The sequence below is a fragment of the Heterodontus francisci genome, chromosome 23, assembly GCF_036365525.1.
Source record: "Heterodontus francisci isolate sHetFra1 chromosome 23, sHetFra1.hap1, whole genome shotgun sequence".
In the NCBI taxonomy this organism is placed as follows: Eukaryota; Metazoa; Chordata; class Chondrichthyes; order Heterodontiformes; family Heterodontidae; genus Heterodontus; species Heterodontus francisci.
This window is the reverse complement of record NC_090393.1, coordinates 48,149,252-48,163,907: the sequence shown is the minus strand read 5'-3', so window position 1 is coordinate 48,163,907 and position 14,656 is coordinate 48,149,252. Positions and strand designations below refer to the sequence as shown.

Sequence of the window (14,656 nt, the reverse complement as noted above, 5' to 3'; positions counted from 1 at the left end):
AAGAATGCACCTCCGTGGTGGTGGGCAGTGCTCCTTACAAAGGGTCTGGCTAAATCACATATGGTACACATTTCAATCAGAATGAGTGTTTGGCCTCTGTCTGGCACTGAGGAAATACCAAGCAATTTGGGTTCAGTTCTGGCAGGCTCACTTGATGAACCTGACCTATCCCCACAATGCCCTCAAGAGAACTGTGCTTTCCTATGACTCTGGCTTCTTGTGCATCCCCCACGTTCCTCGTCACATTAGCAGCCATGCCTTCAGTCACGTAGGCCTTAAGCTCTGGAATTCACTCCCAAAACCTCTTTGCCTCTCTACCTCTCTCTCCCCCTTCGAAAAGCTGCTTAAAACTTACCTCCTAGACCAAATGTTTGGCCAACTATCCTAATATCGCCTTCCATGGCTCAGAGTCAACTTTTGTCTGATTACACTCCTGTGAAGTGGCTTGGGATGTTTTACTGGGTTAAAGATGTTAAATAGATACTCGTTATTGTTGTTGTTGTTGAAATGGTGATCCAGTTGCCTATGTGGAAAGATAGTCAACATGACTGCCTAGCCCTAACCACTACTCCCAAGCCGACTCATCCCCAGGATCTAAGAACAGACAAGCTCCTATAGCTTAAAGGTCCCAGCATAGGCTTATCCATACCGAGAAACCTAAATGCCTCAATGTACTCCTGTGTAATCAAAATGTACAAGGGCTTTATAAAAGATAGATATGAATATAAATTCTTGAGAAGTCAGTTACAAAATACCTACATTTATCTCAGTTGTGGTCCTTTCTAGGTTATTAGAACTGCAAATGATACCTTGTGTGGCATCAGCAAGCCATCGGTGTGCAGCGAAGTGCTGCTGTCTCCAGAAGGAATTGCTTACATCTTAGGTGAGTGACACTTCACCACAGGACTATACTTGCAGCTCGGATAATGAGCAGATTTGGAGAATATTTGTATTGCAGAGAAGCTCCAGGCTCCAATAAATTTCTATGAACAGAGAGTGCATTCTATTTACAATATATACTTCCTACACTGGTTCCATTCAGACCAGAAACAGCAGCAACATTGCACATCTTCACGCCTGCCTCAGCTCATGTGCTCCTCAAATCCTCATCCGTGTCTTTGTTACCTGAGTTGACTATGCTAATGCTTTCCTGTGTGGCCTCCCATCTTCTGCCCTCCATAAACTTGAACTCATCCTAAACTTTATAATCCATGTTCTGATCTGCACCAAGTCCCGTTCACCCATAATCCCTGTGCTCGGTGACCTACTCTGGCTTCAAGTTTGGCAATGTCTGCATTTTAAATTCTCATTCGTTTTCAAATCTGTCCATGGCCTCACTCCTTCCTATCTCTGTAACCTTCTCCAGCCCTACAACCCTTTGAGATCTCAGTGTTCCTCCATGCCTTCTGCTTCCTGGGAGCTAGGCTTTGAAATTCCTCCCTAAGCCTCTCCCCCTCTCTCTCCTTCCTTAAGGTGCTCATTAAAACCTCCACCCTTGACCAAACTTTTGGCCACCTGGCCTAATATCTCCTTATGTGGCTTGGGGTCAAAGTTTGTTTGATAATCATCCTGTGAAATGCCTTGGGACATTTTACTACATTAAAGGTGCTATACAAATGCAAATTGTTGTTGTTTCAAAGTTGACGCTTTACATTTACTGACAAAAGCCTTAGGGCTGACCTTTGGGTCCTGCTGGGGGTGGGAATGGAAGCAGACGGGATCCAAAACCTTCACCACAGGTTTCCTGACACCATCCCCAGCACTGGCCATGTTCGCCAGGGCAGGGGGGACGGTGGGATCACAATCCTGTCTGATCCCCGATTAAGACCAATTAAGGTGGTTGAGGAGCTCATTAAAAGCTCGTTAATTGGGGGTGTGGGGGGGGGGGGGGGGGGGCAGTGTTGAGATTTTCACAGGGTCACAGGCTGTCTGGGCTGACCAGGTGAAGGGAGGTGGGTATACAGTGGGAGCCAGTCATATCCACTGAACAAGCAACCTGGAACATCTAAACTCTTACTGCCAATGAATGAACACATCTGCCTAAAGGCTTTGCCATCACTGTTGATCTCCTTTACTACTTCATACCTATTTTCTTATCCTGTCATCAATAAAAAGAGTCTGTCATTATTAATGTAGTGTTCAAAAAGGAAAACAGTGCACAGATACAGTAAGAAAACTCCCAGTGACCCAGTTACTGGGGGGTTGCACTCATCTTGCCAGAACGTAGGAGGACATTGAACTTCTTCCTACACTGAATCCTGGGTCGTCACTGGCTGGAGCGGCTATCTCAACCTAGGTCTGTTTTATCTGAATGGGTGGCCTCCTCCTGCCACCCTCTGTGAAAAGAACCTCCCTCCTCTTCAGCATAACTTCAAGGTCATTGGCTGGAATTTTACACTCCCCAGGAGCGGGCCTGGGAGGCAAGGGGCATAAAATCAAGTGGGCGACAGGGGGGAAAAGGCCCACCTGAGCTAGGTCAATTGAGGCCCTTAAGTGGCCCATTAATTGCCACTTACGGGCTTCCTCTCACTGCCGCTGCTATCTTATTAGTAGTGGACGGGCACTTCGCCACCTGAAGAGGCTGCCCAGTAATACCTGGCGGCCTTTTTACGGGCTGGAGCAGCCATCCTGATCGGCGCCCTGTGCTCCACAGAAGGGCCCCCGCCAACAGCACAGACTGCCCCCGCTGAAGCTATCCCCCAGCCCTACAGTCCAATCCCCATCTCCCTTGTCCAGCCAATTGTCCCTGCCGAGACTCAATCCCCACTTATTTTTCTGAAGGGCAATTTGCATCGTCCTCTTCTGGCTGGGTGCAGTCTCAGCAGTGGCCATCGCTCCCAATGGCGCTGCTGGGACTTAGCAGCTGCTGACCCTCTGACTGGCCAGCAGCTCTTGGAGGTGGGACTTCCTGCCTCAAAGGGGCAGAAGTCCCGACCGAGACCAATTAGGGGCCTGGTCCATACAAAATTGCTGAGTGGCTTCCAGGCCCAGCAGAGGTGGGCTTGCCCGACCTTTTAGCCAGTGGGTGGGGACACCGCCTCTACATAAAATTCCATCCATTGTCAGAAAAACACCCCTGTTCCGGGTCCAAGGCCTCCAGCTCTCCTGAGACATCATGAGATAAAGAGATGCAGCCCAAAGCTCAATGACAGTCTTCTCTCTCCACCTGCAGCAGGGAAACAGCAGCCACAATAATGGCTACCATGGGGAGTTTAAATTGAGCCCGCACTTCATTTGACCTGCCTCCGTTCCTGCCCCCGCCGCTCCTCTACATGCGTCTTTATGGAGAGTGGGAGAGAGTTTTAAAATTCCTCTAACAGGACTACTTCTCTGAGGGTCTCATAGCTGAGCTATATTTTAAGACCCCTCAGCTACTGGTCAAAGCCAGCTGCTTACTTCTTTCAAATTCCAGATAAGTCAGATTAGTTTGTTTTTTGAGGGTTATAAACATTTGGTGATAGGCTTCGGATACTAATTCATATGCCCTGAAGAAGTCATGTTTGGTCAGTTCATAATTTGATGAACTCTCATCTGGCAATAAGGAATAAACCTCAGGGGCTTTTCCAGTTTGTTTGCTTTGCAATAAGAGAGACCAGGTCTCAGCTGGCCATTGCTGCCAGGGGAGGTGGTAGAAGCAGATACGATAGCGACGTTTAAGAGACATCTTGACAAATGCATGAATAGGAAGGGAATAGAGGGATATGGGCCCCGGAAGTGCAGAAGGTGTTAGTTTAGGCAGGCATCAAGATCAGCGCAGGCTTGGAGGGCCGAAAAGCCTGTTCCTGTGCTGTACTGTTCTCTGTTCATTATGGCTGCCTTGACAGTTTCTCAAAAGACTCATCTTCCTCATTGAATTTTAGAATTAATTGAGTGTGTTTTAGCAATTTTGTACCCAGCTCTGAATTCTGCTCCTCCTGGAACTTTCTCCCTAGTACTGCTTCTGCTTCTTCAGATTCAAGGGAAAAATGATAGGCCTCTAGCCTTAGGAGTTCAGATTTCCTAGCCTTGCCACGTACAGTGATCCCACTCTGCTCGGCCATTTTCCTCAACTCCTCCATAGACAGTGTTTTTAACTTATCCCAAGTTACTTCACCCTTGCTTAGACAACTACTCGCTTCAGTTGCAGACATGTTAGTATTCAATCACACACAACCACAAGAAAACCTGTATTAATCTTGCTGGTTTTTTTTGATTGGGAACAATTTGGCTTCCCACTTCCAATTTCTCGTTTGTCTTTGGGTAGAATTCCGGACGTTAGCACCCAAATTTCTGTTACGACCAGGTGAGAAAGGTGTCTAGGGATCTGTTACTGTCTTCACCTGGTCTTATTGTAACAGGGTTTAATTTTTAAACACACTGTTTAAAGCACCCCTTAGTGAATCCTTGTTCACTGCTTTCCAATTATAAGGCAAAGAAATGAGCACACCAGGTTTTCTTAGGTTTAAAGAAGAAAAGTGAAATTTATTAAAACTTAAACTCTAATTCAGTTAACGCCTACGGAAATACGACACTCTCACGCTAGCATGCACACGCGACACACACATACAAATAGGGTCAGAAAAGAGAAGAAAAATAGGGAGGTTTGATGCAATCAGAAGAGTTTCTTGTTTACTGGGCTTCGAGCTCACTGTAGTCCCTTTGTGAGTAATCTTGCTTTTTGTTGGGGCCCAGTAGTCTTCTTAAACCTTGTTCACTGTAGGAGACTTTTCTCTCTTGGGGTTCATGTGTCCTCAATGGGTCTTCAGTTCCATGAGAAAGAGATGAGAGCTGACAGGAGAGAGGTCTTTTCAGTCCAGGAGCAAAGAGCTTTCTGAGTTTTCAAACACTCTTCAAGTTCACAAGTACAAATTCAAACAGCCAGTTAGTCATGTGACTAAACTGGTCTGACCAGGTCTTCTGTGTATTGGAGAAGCATGAACTGGGTCCTTTGTTCCAACACTGTCTGCTGGCAGGCAAAAGAGGTTTTTCCCGGCAAGGGGCCTAGCAATTCCTTGTGATAGGCCCTCTTTTCTTCCCAGCAGCAATTTTAAGTTTTAATGTTTATATGGCAAAATAATGTGTGCCTCATTCTTGGCTGGTGGGGGCCTGCATGACAAAACAGTCCCCACTTCCATTTCCAATCCACGATGCAAAAATCCAGCCCTAAACTTGTTTGGGTGACTGTTTGCAGCTTTTCTATAACCCATTCACTGTATAGTACTGTTGGCACCCCAACAGAACAATGCCCACTTTGGGGGCAGTACTGTAAAGTAAACCAGCTGCTTCTGGAGCTGTTGAGTTCCCCATTTAAAAAAACAGCCCAGTCTTCTCCCATTGCTATATAAATTCTGCCAAAACAGGAAGAGAATGCTATCTATCTTTTTTCTGTTACTGGCATGGCTCAGCAGCCAGGAAAGCAGTAGAGTTTCCGATTGGATCATCTTAGCCACTAAGGAAGGTAATGGCAGCTAGGATACTATGGCTACCAGGAACTGGTCTACTTGGCTCACCTCTACATGGCAGTACTAGCAGGCATTCTACTCAGTGAGATTTTTAAAACACTTTTAATTAATAGCTGTGGATGGGGGGCATCACAGTATTAATAAATATGCTACCAGAAATGTCAGTTAAGGCACAAATATCCCGCAGATTGGTTCGGGCTCTGAAGTCTCAGTCGAGTTTAGGAAGATAGTCAGGATATTTAATGGGATGGAGAAAGTAACTGGAAAAAGTCTTTGATAAGCTAAGGAAGCAGAAGAGGAGGATGCAGGCTAAGGGTTATAAAGTGAAAGTTTAGGACAGATATGAGGAACTATTTTGTTCATCAAAAGGATCTTGGATTAATTTAAGAACCAGCTGGATGCTGTAAAGAGAGGATGGTAGGATTGGCACTCTGGAAGGATGCAGTCTGTAGGGCCCTCTTCATCTGAACCTATCTTATGATCTTGTAACCTTTCAAACCTAACAAACTTTGAATGGGTTAAAGAATGACTTGAAGAAAAGGAAAATCTTCTTTAACGTGAAGCTTTTATTTAAGATGTTAAGTTTGTAAACACTGAAGAAGCAGGGGTTACCATCTCTATCAACTGTATTTTTAAGACTTATCTCCATGACTTGTATTGAACTGTGGCTGAGGATTACTCGCTAGAGATTGTGTTTACTTTCTTTAGACCCATGACTAGCTCTCCCATCCTGTTACTCATTGAGCAATTCTTGCAAATAAAATAAATCCTCCTTTTACATAAACAAACCCAGGTTGTCATGGAGACTTCATCAACACCAGTACTCAGTGCAACATAGAAATGGTAGGAATAGCAACATTCAATGGAGAATGAATCAAAAGGGTTTCATTAGTATGAATGAAAGATTGGTGGTCAGTGGAGCGAAGACCCAATGTTTCAGGATCACTCTCTTTGTGCTGCTTTGGTTTTATTTTCAAAATATTTTATTTTCCAATATATTTCCTAAATTACTCTTTTTTAACAACTTTTGTATTCAGGTTAGTAAGTTAGTAACTTTTGTATTCGATTTAGTAAGGATTTAATAAGTATTTATTTATTTTATATTAATTAACTAACTAGTGCTAGAAATAACACTTAGAGGGGAGAAGTGCTTCACCTGTGAGATGTGGGAAGTCCGTGACGCTTCCAGCGTTCCGGAGGATTACATCTGCAGGAAGTGTACCCAGTTGCAGCTCCTCACAGACCGCATGGATCAGTGGAGCGGCAACTGGATGCACTTAGGAGCGTGCAGGTGGCAGAAAGTGTCATAGACAGGAGTTTTAGAGACGTGGTTACACCCAAGGTGCAGGCAGATAGATGGGTGACCGCTAGAAGGGGCAGGCAGTCATGCAGGAATCCCCTGTGGCTATCCCCCTCTCTAACATGTATACCGTTTTCGATACTGTTGGGGGGATGGCCTATCAGGGGAAAACAGCAGCAGCCAGAGCAGTGGCACCACGGCTGGCACTGTTGTTCAGCAGGGAGGGACAAAGCGCAGAAGAGCAATAGTTATAGGGGACTCTATAGTCAGGGGCACAGATAGGCGCTTCTGTGGACGTGAAAGAGACTCCAGGATGGTATGTTGCCTCCCTGGTGCCAGGGTCAAGGATGTTTCTGAACGGACAGGGGGCATTCTGAAGGGGGAGGGTGAACAGCCAGAGGTTGTGGTACACATCGGTACCAACGACATAGGCAGGAAGAGTGATGAGGTCCTGCAGGGGGAGTTTAGGGAGTTAGGTAGAAAGTTAAAAAACAGGACCTCGAGGGTTGTAATCTCGGGATTACCCCTTGTGCCACGTGCCAGTGAGGCTAGAAATAGGAAGATAGTGCAGCTAAACACGTGGCTGAACAGCTGGTGTAGAAGGGAGCGTTTCAGATATCTGGACCATTGGGATCTCTTCAGGGACAGATGGGACCTGTACAAGAAGGACTGGTTGCATCTAAACTGGAGGGGCACAAATATCCTGGCTGCGAGGTTTGCTAGCGTCACTCGGGAGGGTTTAAACTAGTGTGGCAGGGGGGTGGGAACCAGAGCAGTAGGACAACAAGTGAAATAAATGAAGGGGAACAAGTAAATAAGACCAGTAAGACTAAGAGGAAGAGCAGGCAGGGAGATGTTGCGGAGAACAGCAGGACTGGTGGTCTGAAGTGCATTTGTTTCAATGCAAGAAGTATAACAGGTAAGGCAGATGAACTTAGAGCTTGGATTAGTACTTGGAACTATGATGTTGCTATTACAGAGACTTGGTTGAGGGAAGGACAGGATTGGCAGCTAAATGTTCCAGGATTTAGAAGCTTCAGGCGGGATAGAGGAGGATGTAAAAGGGGTGGGGGAGTTGCATTACTGGTTAAGGAGAATATCACAGCTGTACTGCGGGAGGACACCTCGGAGGGGTCATGCAGCGAGGCAATATGGGTGGAGCTCAGGAATAGGAAGGGTGCAGTCGCGATGTTGGGGGTTTACTACAGGTCTCCCAACAGCCAGCGGGAGGTAGAGGAGCAGATATGTAGACAGATTTTGGAAAGATGTAAAGGTAACAGGGTTGTAGTGGTGAGTGATTTTAACTTCCCCTGTATTGACTGGGACTCACTTAGTGCTAGGGGCTTGGATGGGGCAGAATTTGTAAGGAGCATCCAGGAGGACTTCTTGAAACAATACGTAGATAGGCCAACTAGGGATGGGGCCGTACTGGACCTGGTATTGGGGAATGAGCCCGGCCAGGTGGTCAAAGTTTCAGTAGGGGTGCATTTCGGGAACAGTGACCATAATTCCATAAGTTTTAAGGTACTTGTGGATAAGGATAAGAGTAGTCCTCGGGTGAAGGTGCTAAATTTGGGAAAGGCTAATTATAACAATATTAGGCAGGTACTGAAGAATTTAGATTGGGGATGGCTGTTTGAGGGTAAATCAACATCTGACATGTGGGAGTCTTTCAAATGTCAGTTGATTAGCATCCAGGACCAGCATGTTCCTGTGAGGAAGGATAAGTTTGGCAAGTTTCGGGAACCTTGGATAACGCGGGATATTGTGAGCCTCGTCAAAAAGAAAAAGGAAGCATTCATAAGGGCTGGAAGGCTGGGACCAGACGAAGCCCTTGAGGAATATAAATACAGTAGGAAGGAACTTAAGCAAGGAGTCAGGAGGGCTAAAAGGGGTTATGAGAAGTCATTGGCAAACAGGATTAAGGAAAATCCCAAGGCTTTTTATACATATATAAAGAGCAATAGGGTAACCAGGGAAAGGGTTGGCCCACTCAAGGACAGAGAAGGGAATCTATGCGTGGAGCCAGAGGAAATGGGCGAGGTACTAAATGAGTACTTTGCGTCAGTATTCACCAAGGAGAAGGACTTGGTGGATGATGAGGATAGGGAAGGGAGTGTAGATAGTCTCAGTCATCTCATTATCAAAAAGGAGGTGTTGGGTGTCTTGCAAAGCATTAAGGTAGATAAGTCCCCAGGGCCTGATGGGATCTACCCCAGAATACTGAGGGAGGCAAGGGAAGAAATTGCTGGGGCCTTGACAGAAATCTTTGCATCCTCATTGACTACAGGTGAGGTCCCAAAGGACTGGAGAATAGCCAATGTTGTTCCTTTGTTTAAGAAGGGTAGCAAGGATAATCCAGGAATTTATAGGCCGGTGAGCCTTACGTCAGTGGTAGGGAAATTATTAGAGAGGATTCTTCGGGACAGGATTTACTCCCATTTGGAAACAAATGGACTTATTAGCGAGAGGCAGCATGGTTTTGTGAAGGGGAGGTCGTATCTCACTAATTTGATTGAGTTTTTTGAGGAAGTGACAAAGATGTTTGATGAAGGAAGGGCAGTGGATGTTATCTATACGGACTTCAGTAAAGCCTTTGACAAGGTCCCTCATGGCAGACTGATACAAAAGGTGAAGTCACATAGGATCAGAGGGGAGCTGGCAAGATGGATACAGAACTGGCTCGGTCATAGAGACAGAAGGTAGCAGTGGAAGAGTGCTTTTCTGAATGGAGGGATGTGACTAGTGGTGTTCCGCAGGGATCAATGCTGGGACCTTTGCTGTCTGTAGTATATATAAATGATTTGGAGGAAAATGTAGCTGGTCTGATTAGTAAGTTTGCGGACGACACAAAGGTTGGTGGAGTTGCGGACAGTGATGAGGATTGTCAGAGGATACAGCAGGATATAGATCGGTTGGAGACTTGGGCGGAGAAATGGCAGATGGAGTTTAATTCGGACAAATGTGAGGTAATGCATTTTGGAAGGTCTAATGCAGGTGGGAAGTATACAGTAAATGGCAGAACCCTTAGGAGTATTGACAGGCAGAGAGATCTGGGCGTACAGGTCCACAGGTCACTGAAAGTGCAACGCAGGTGGATAAGGTAGTCAAGAAGGCATATGGCATGCTTGCCTTCATCGGTCGGGGCATAGAGTATAAAAATAAGCAAGTCCTGCTGCAGCTGTGCAGAACCTTAGTTAGGCCACACTTAGAATATTGCGTGCAATTCTGGTCGCCACACTACCAGAAGGACGTGGAGGCTTTGGAGAGGGTACAGAAGAGGTTTACCAGGATGTTGCCTGGTCTGGAGGGCATTAGCTATGAGGAGAGGTTGGATAAACTCGGATTGTTTTCACTGGAACGACGGAGGTGGAGGGGCGACATGATAGAGGTTTACAAAGTTATAAGCGGCATGGACAGAGTGGATAGTCAGAAGCTTTTTCCCAGGGTGGAAGAGTCAGTTTCTAGGGGACATAGGTTTAAGGTGAGAGGGGCAAAGTTTAGAGGGGATGTGCGAGGCAAGTTCTATACATAGAGGGTGGTGAGTGCCTGGTACTTGTTGCCGGGGGAGATGGTGGAAGCAGGTACCATAGAGGCATCTTGACAAATACATGAATAGGATGGGAATAGAGGGATACGGACCCCGGAAGTACAGAAGGTTTTAGTTTAGGCATGCATCAAGATCGGCGCAGGCTTGGAGGGCCGAATGGCCTGTTCCTGTGCTGTACTGTTCTTTGTTATTGTAGTATTTGCTAAGAGCTGACCATATTGTAATACTGTCCTCTCTGTTGGGAGGAGTGTTGAATAAAAAGGAGGGAGACAACATGACTGATTAAGCTTCCAGTCCAAACACCACAGAAAGATGGAGACAAGGAGGTATGGATTTTTTTTATGTTTCATTGGAATAATCAAGGACCTGAGGACATTGTGACTCGTTTGGGAACCCCTGAAGTTAAATTTGAGGATGTTTGAATGGTTTAGAAAGATTGCTCCATGTGCACGTTGCATTACTGCACAGCTCAGTTAGTCAGCATATGGTATGTAAGGTGGAAGGTATAGCTTTTTTTTGCACCACAGGAGATATGAATGGTGAACAGATGCAAATTTAGATTGCTGCATTTGCTGACAACCACTAGGTGGAGCTGTACTAGCACATATGCAAATACAGCCTGTTCCTCTGAAACATCACTGTCTGAGACGTTCAGGCAGCTGCCAGGATTAAAGATGGCGCTGCTTAATTTATCACAGAAAAACACTTCAACCCATGGCAGCGCACAACGGACATGTTTGATACTCAGAGAACGTTGTGCTGTTTAACGTTTCATCAGAAGTACAGCACCTCTGACAGCAATACACACCCTCCGTAACTCACTGAGGTTTCAGTGCCATCCTGCTCTCTGGCCGCTTGCTACCCGCTTCCCTGCCCCCCCTGCTCTCCAGCCGCTCGGTCCCCGCTTCCCCCCAACTCCCCCACTGCTCACTCCCCACTTCCCCACCCCCCCAGACACTAGCTCTAGGCCACGGGCCGCACCGCTTCCCTTCTCTCGGCCACTTGCTCATACATTGCCCCGTCACCCGTCAGGGTGGTGGTGGTGGGGGGGGGGGGGCAGCGAAAGTGGGGAGCAAGCAGCTGGAGGGTGGGGGGAAGCGAGCTACCGGAGAGTGGGGGAGGGGGGGAAGCAAGGAGCGGGGAGCAAGCGGCCTGGAGTGAGTGGCCGGGGGGATGGGAGGGTTTTCCTGCACATGCGCCAGTTAGCATTTACCTGCGCATGCGCCAGTTAGTCCTGGCAAGGCAAGACATAGGCTGCGCGCGCGCAGCATCTGAGACCGTTTGCGCATGTGCACAGCTTGGAGTGCTCTGATGATGTCAGCGGGCCGCTGCGTTGTCAGGAGTCACTTTGAATTTCGATTGAGTGGTGTGGGTCATTGCATGAAAAAATGGCACAAAAAGCTTAAATGGGGACAATGGAAGACTTCAACCCTGATAAAGAGGACTGGAGTAATTATAAATGAAGGCTTAACATTTGGATGAAAGCAAATAAAATAGCCAATAACGATAAAGTTATTGTCTTCCTCGCCATGATGGGGCCAGATGCCTTTGACGTAGTGTCTAACAAGACCCCAGTACTATGAGATACACCAAAATAAATGAGATTCTGGATTCCTATTACGGCATGGCTAAGAATGAAATCGCACTGAGAGTTACATTCCATCAAAGGAAACAGTTGCCAAGTGAATCTGTAGCGGATTACATTCTTGAGTTAAAGAAACTCTCCTGCTACTGTGGGTGTGGTGCAAACTTAGAGATACGCCTTCGAGACAATTTCATAGGAGGCTTGAAGAACGATAAAATCAGGCAAGCTGCTGATTAAAGGAAATTAGCTGACATGGAGGGAGGTCTGCGATGAGGTCACGGCCATGGAAATGGCAGAGATAGTTGCAAATTGCAAGGAAGTGCATTTATGAAATTAATTTTTTGTGTTTTTTAACCAATGTCTTGGTTAAAGGTACACTGGATTTCAGCAGGATGTCGGTCAGAAGTTGAGATGTTAAAGTTGCCATGGTATCCACAAACCATCTCAATGTCTCGATTTCCAGTCAAAGTGCTATGCCTGTGGGAAAGTTGGTTCATACCCAGACGGCATATATGACTACAGTAAACAGTAATGTTCCAAGTCGTAGTCAAGCATCAGGTCGCAGGCAAGCAGCTGGTTGGGGCCAAGCATTGGTTCGCAGTCAAGCACCATGGCCGGGTCGGGATAGATCAGAATCTAGTTCGGGAGCCTAGAAGTCCTCGAACATGCGTATGATAGATATGTAAGCAGAAGTTGATGTTATCGAGAGTTGTACTCCGTCAGAGACCAACAAAAACAACACATGGAAGATGAGAGTAAAAGGGCTAAAGATATAATTTCCAGTGCCCACAGTAGAAAGTAGAAAATCCTCAACTCACTTTCATCATTGATACAGCTGCAGCAGTGTCTGTTATCACCGAAGGAGAGTATAAGAAATCCCTAAGTCACATTCCCTTCCACAAAACAGGTGTGAAACTGACTAGTTATCCAATAACAGTATTCCAGTGGTAGGTCAAGTTAGTGTTAGGGTAGAATAGGATGATGCATCCTATTACTTACCATTGGTAGTCGTTGGAGGGAACAAAGTCTCCCTGATGAGAAGGAATTGGCTTAAGAAGATTTACAGTAAGGATTAGTAAGAGTACGTTTGATATTGAGAAATTGCTAAGAGAGCACAAAGTGGTTTTTGAGCAAGGAGGACCAAATGATAAAATTCGGCATCACAAGGCTGAAGTCAAGATAAAGGACGATGTTCAGCCGACATTTTGCAAGGCTATGCCTGTGCCTTACACCTAGTTAGAAGCAGTAAGTGAAGCATTAGATAGATTAGAAAGATCGGGGCAATTAAAAAGGTGAAGAGCAGGGAATGGGTTGCACACATTGTGGTAGTTATAAAAAGTAGATGGGTCCGTTCGGATTTGTGGAGACTACAAGCAAAAGGAAAATAAGGTGATCAAAAATGATACTTACTTGTGGCTTACCAGTGAAGATTTGTTTTCTAACTTAGCTAATGGAAAGGTGTTCAATAAGACAGATCTGTCTTGGGCACCGGAGCCTCACAGCTCCAGCGACCCGGTTTCAATTCTGGGTACTGCCTGTGTGGAGTTTGCAAGTTCTCCCTGTGACCACGTGGGTTTTCTCCGGGTGCTCCGGTTTCCTCCCACAGCCAAAAGACTTGCAGGTTGATAGGTAAATTGGCCATTATAAATTGCCCCTAGTATAGGTAGGTGGTAGGGGAATATAGGGACAGGTGAGGATGTGGTAGGAATATGGGATTAGTGTAGGATTAGTATAAATGGGTGGTTAATGGTCGGCACAGACTCGGGGGGCTGAAGGGCCTGTTTCAGTGCTGTATCTCTAAATAAAAATTTTTAAAAAAATAAATGCATACCTGCAATTAGAATTAACTGACAAGAACAAGGAATTGCTTCCTATTCATACACACAAAGGGTTGCAACAGTATGAAAGGTTACCATTTCCAGAGTGTCATGGTTCAGGAACTAAATGGGATGAAGGGAGTGTTCTGCTTATTAAATGACATTCTAATTAGCAGTAAGATAGAGGAAGAGCACATTTTAGATTGATTTCAAGAGTATAACATCAAAGCAAAAAGCACAAGTGTTGCTTCATGGGGCTGAATTTTAGAAGCCTGCCACGATTACAATGGCAGCCTGCCCGTGTGGGCATCATGTCACGGAGATGCCACGATCCTAAGCGAGGCAGCTCATTTAAATAGCCGGGGTGGGCCTCCTCCCCGACCCGATCATGTGTGAGGGGGGCGGGCTGTCCATCCCAGGCAATAGCGTCAGCTGCCTGTGTGTAGAAGTTAAATATTTAAAGCTAAAGTGTAAGAAAAAAAAATTAAATACATTTATTTTGCCTGTCTCCCACCCCCCAATAACAATTAAATTACTTGCCCTCTTCCCCCTCCCCCAAAAATACTTATGACTACCTGACCTTCCCCACCCCCCCCAAAAGTGCATAAACTTTGACCTAAAACCCTTCCCACCATCCCCCTACACCTATGATGTCACTTTGACCCCATTCTACCCCCCCACCCCCCCACCCACTGAGAAACATACCTCCTCTCTTGTCCTCACCAGTGTTCTGCCTCGGTTCCCTGGACAGGGATCTGAAGGCGCGGGAGTGCTGGCCAGCAGCAGGAAGATCGCACCAGGATGGAAGGCGACGGCGTAAGTAATTAATGCATCCATTTTAATTCATTTGAATATGTAAATGGGTTGCTGTCACCAAGTGGCGGGGGGTGGGGGGGAGTCGCCATGAGAGGTTGCTGCCACCAGCAATATCGGGCCAGGCCCTCCCGGCATCGGGATGCGTCA

At 46.3% G+C, this 14,656-nt stretch overlaps 1 protein-coding gene across 2 annotated transcripts in view; it reads left to right on the top strand.

Moving 5' to 3' along the window:
• The window catches only part of LOC137382784 (synergin gamma-like), a 44,150-nt gene that overhangs the window by 18,507 nt on the left and 10,987 nt on the right, over window positions 1–14,656 (top strand). For both annotated transcript variants that reach the window (XM_068055202.1, XM_068055201.1), the window contains one exon: window positions 787–883. In XM_068055202.1, coding sequence (XP_067911303.1) covers window positions 787–883 — 97 coding nt within the window. The remainder of the gene's footprint in view (window positions 1–786; window positions 884–14,656) is intronic.